The 3,858-nt window shown below is 52.8% G+C and overlaps 1 protein-coding gene across 1 annotated transcript; it reads left to right on the top strand.

Annotated features, from left to right (window-relative positions):
- Positions 1-317: 317 nt before the first annotated feature.
- On the top strand, positions 318-3,253 carry LOC123103596 (heavy metal-associated isoprenylated plant protein 23). Its single transcript, XM_044525237.1, has 2 exons — positions 318-2,572; positions 2,711-3,253. The coding sequence occupies exons 1-2, from the start codon at positions 2,404-2,406 to the stop codon at positions 3,022-3,024; spliced, it is 483 nt and encodes a 160-aa protein (XP_044381172.1). The 5' UTR covers positions 318-2,403; the 3' UTR covers positions 3,025-3,253.
- The last annotated feature ends 605 nt before the right edge of the window (positions 3,254-3,858 follow it).

Genomic DNA, 3,858 nt, shown 5'->3' on the forward strand with positions numbered 1-3,858 from the left:
CGAAGGAGATACCCGAAGCCGCCGCTCTGACTTCCACGCCGGCCCCGAGGCCGCGCACACGCCTAGCCGACGACGAAGTTGCAAAGCCACAGAGCCACCACCAGCAGATGAAGGACCGGACCTCCAAAGGTGTTGCCCCCACGAGGGAAGCGACGAGGAACGCCGCCGCCGCCCACTTCGGCCTTTGGGTTTTCACCCGAAGAGCCCGTGGCTGAGATGACGAAGGGGCTCCACGACGCCACCTCCAACAAGGGAACGGCATCCTAGGACGTCGTCGACGTCGGCATCGACCGAGGTCGAGCTAGGCTTTTACCCGAAGCTCATCAAACCCATCTTCACCACAACCAATCACCACCGGCGGCGGCGAGCACTCTACACCGATCACCACCGCCAACCGCCTCTTACACGGCAAGCAAAACCATCACGGCACCACGCGCCGTCATGGCAGCCCCGCACCCACCGCCAAGAGCGGCACCGCCGCGCCGCCATCCTCCCTCCTCGCTGCCGTAGCCAACGCGCCGCAACGCCGCCCACAGCCCGCCGAAGTCGAGGTTGACCACCACGCAGCAGATCCGGGGCAGCCTCGCCCGGATCCGCGCCCCGAACGCCGCCGGGACCCGCCGTAGGAGCACCAACAAGCTGGGAACACCTCGAGCCGCTCTCCCACCGGCCGCCACACACCAGATCCGCCGGAGCCCCGCCCGTCCCGTGCGACGCCGCCGCGTCGCCGTCCTTTTCCGTGGCACGCCGCCACCGCCACGGACCTGCAGCTCCCGGCCGGAACCGCCACGTCCCGACCAGCCTGCCACCCGCGGTGGCCCGCCGCAGCAGCCACCGGCCGCGCCAGATCTGGGCTCGGGCCCCAGACCCGCGCGCGTCCACACTGCAGCGCCAATGGAGCTCGCCGGTGCGCCACATCACCCCCGCCACCGCGTTCCTGGTATTGACGATGTATACTTAGAGCTTAGAGATTCCCCTACTCTACTCTTCCGAAATGTCAATGGCGGAGTAGGAAGACCAACGTCTAGCTTGCAACATATCCTTCGTGAGCACACGACAATGTACCACAAGCCGACCTAGAAATATGCAATTATTATTTTTAGATGGGCATTCCAAGTGGCCACCTGGATAACAAAAATTGTCAACAAAAACTTCTATGTTATCGTCACATCATGCCGATACGATAGCACAAGAGTTCCATACCAAGCCTTTCAGAGCTTTGTCGTTCACTTGTTTTTTGTGCATAATGCCCGTGATTTAATTTGGAGGATAGATGAAAACATCTCGAGTTTTATAGCAAAATTACAAAATGGCGAACGCCTTATCTCAAATGAAGAAACACAATGAGCATCTTATTCAGGCAGAAGTGTCATTAGAAAATCCAAGACCTGACATGCAAATTAAGGATATGGTTATCCTAAACGCAACGAGTACCAATAATGATGGAGTCTATGAGCAATGAGTGAACCACTTCTGGCAGCATGCATGCCGGGCATGGCCAAGAGGAGTTTATTTGCCCCAAAGGTTTCAGTGAATTGAGGGACATGCTGTATGCAAGATGGAACATAAGGAACACAATGCAATGCAATGCAATCATAAGGAACACACCACCGCGCAATTCTCGCAGCCCCGTAAAGTTGCTGACAAATGTTTAAGTAGACGACGAGTATCTACGTAGTCACTTGTTGAAATGCCTAGAAAGACAAGTATTTAGGATATTGCATGAAGAAAACTAGTGTAACTGAGAAACAAGCTAGCCATGCACGCGAGAAGAAATGGATCAGGAGGCGCCCGGCACACGGTACGTCTCCACTTGCTTAGCGCGGGGGAGAAACGTTACTGATAACAATGGCCGGTTTCGGGCTCCCGGCCTAGCTTTATGCCCTATCTTTACATTACAAGTCCATATATATTTCTGAAGTCGGTTGGGGTCGACCGGAGGGATTCAGCAAAAGGTACAGTGCGAGCACCAACCACCAAGGCAGGCAGGTACGGCGAGGGGCAAGGTATCTTGGGAAGCTTCTGGCGGGCATCAGAAAAATACGGAGGCGGGCAGACGGCCGGCCGGCTCGCCGCTAGCTGTGCAACAAAACAAAGCAAAACAGATTCCGGAAAGCAGGCAGCTTTGGTAAGGCTTTGCTGGGTAGAGTACCGCCTTGCCACAAAGCCACCCAACAACTGCCAAGGGCCTATATATATAGGGACAGACACCAACCCATCTTGTGTCCATCAAGTCTCCAGCCATCTCATTTGTAGCTAAGCTTTGGTGAAGTTGTGCTGTCAGTGCGACTGTGTGACCAACTGATTCAGGAAGAGAGCAGAGCCTGATTCGTCCGGTCCTTGGGTGTTTTCTTGACTCTGTTTCTTGTTGCTTTCCTTGACAAGACAAATTGGACTGAGAGGATGGGTGTGGGCGGCACTCTGGACTACTTGTCCGAGCTTCTCGGCGGCGGCGGCCGGCGCCGGAGCTACAAGCAGAAGAGGAAGCAGTTCCAGACGGTGGAGCTCAAGGTCAGGATGGACTGCGACGGCTGCGAGCTCAAAGTCAGGAACGCCCTCTCCGGCATGAAAGGTATGCATACATACACATATCCTACCTTTCAACAACTCAAAGAATCACGGAATGATGACGTGCTTTCAAAAGAATTATGGCCAAGAAAGAAAAATGCTGGAAAACTGAGAGGCATTTTTGTTGTTGTGCTTGCTGCAGGGGTGCAGTCGGTGGAGATCAACCGGAAGCAGTACAAGGTGACGGTGCAGGGGTTCGTGGAGCCGCACAAGGTGGTGAAGCGGGTGCAGGCCACCGGGAAGAAGGCCGAGATCTGGCCATACATCCCCTACAACCTCGTGGCGCACCCCTACGCCGCGCAGACCTACGACAAGAAGGCGCCCCCGGGCTACGTGCGCAAGGTGGACGCCGTCATGCCCGTCGCCAGCTACGGCGGCCCCGGCGCCGGCGCGCAGGAGGAGCGGCTCACCACCATGTTCAGCGACGACAACCCCAACGCCTGCTCCGTCATGTGAGAACCTCCGTGAAGCGAGAGACGTCGATCGAGCTCGAGGTCATGTGTTCTTGGTGGCGGTGACATGTATGTATGTGGCTCCAGACAGAGTGTATGGCATGCGTGTGCTGTTTAGATTGTAAATTAAGAGGAGAGTAAAGAGCGTATATATGTTCGGATTAGTCTTTGTTTTTCAGGTTTCTGTCTGATGCATGTGTGCTGGAATCTCAACCTTTTTTGATCTTTTGCACGGTTAGATCTTTCTTTTCGTAGATTGTTGATTTTGAGCATGGTACAGTCGAAGACGTTCACATACACACACAATTATTAGATCGTTGATTGCTTACTGTAACCTAACAGAACTTTAACCACCGGCAATTTTACCAGATCATAACTTTCAATCAACCATTTAAAACGAAAGACTGCTTTGAAGATAATTACCAGAAACAACTAAATGGATGGATTTTCGCAGAAACTAAAGATAACCGCAAACTTCCCTATGACTATGATTGGAGTTGTGTGCATGTACCTTTTTAGTGCGCCCATGCGTGCGCGTCAACGTCGCAAGATTTTGAGCAGATGCTTTTCTTACTTCTATGGTTGAGCAGAACGCAGTCATGGCGTTTGGTTGCAAGCCTGTTCTAAGATAATGCAAAGCATTGCTAATTAGTTACATGCCTTGCATGTGGTTTGATAACCTCACTATTGAAGTGTGAGTTTACAAGCACACACACAGAGACACAACATAGACAACTAATAACAGGTGTAGCATAAACCAGAGTCTTAAACATACACTAATAAGCAGTTAAGTTGACAAACAGTTGTGACAAAGTCTTACACTACTAAACATCCAACG

The sequence above is a fragment of the Triticum aestivum genome, chromosome 5A (assembly GCF_018294505.1).
Source record: "Triticum aestivum cultivar Chinese Spring chromosome 5A, IWGSC CS RefSeq v2.1, whole genome shotgun sequence".
Taxonomy (NCBI): Eukaryota; Viridiplantae; Streptophyta; class Magnoliopsida; order Poales; family Poaceae; genus Triticum; species Triticum aestivum.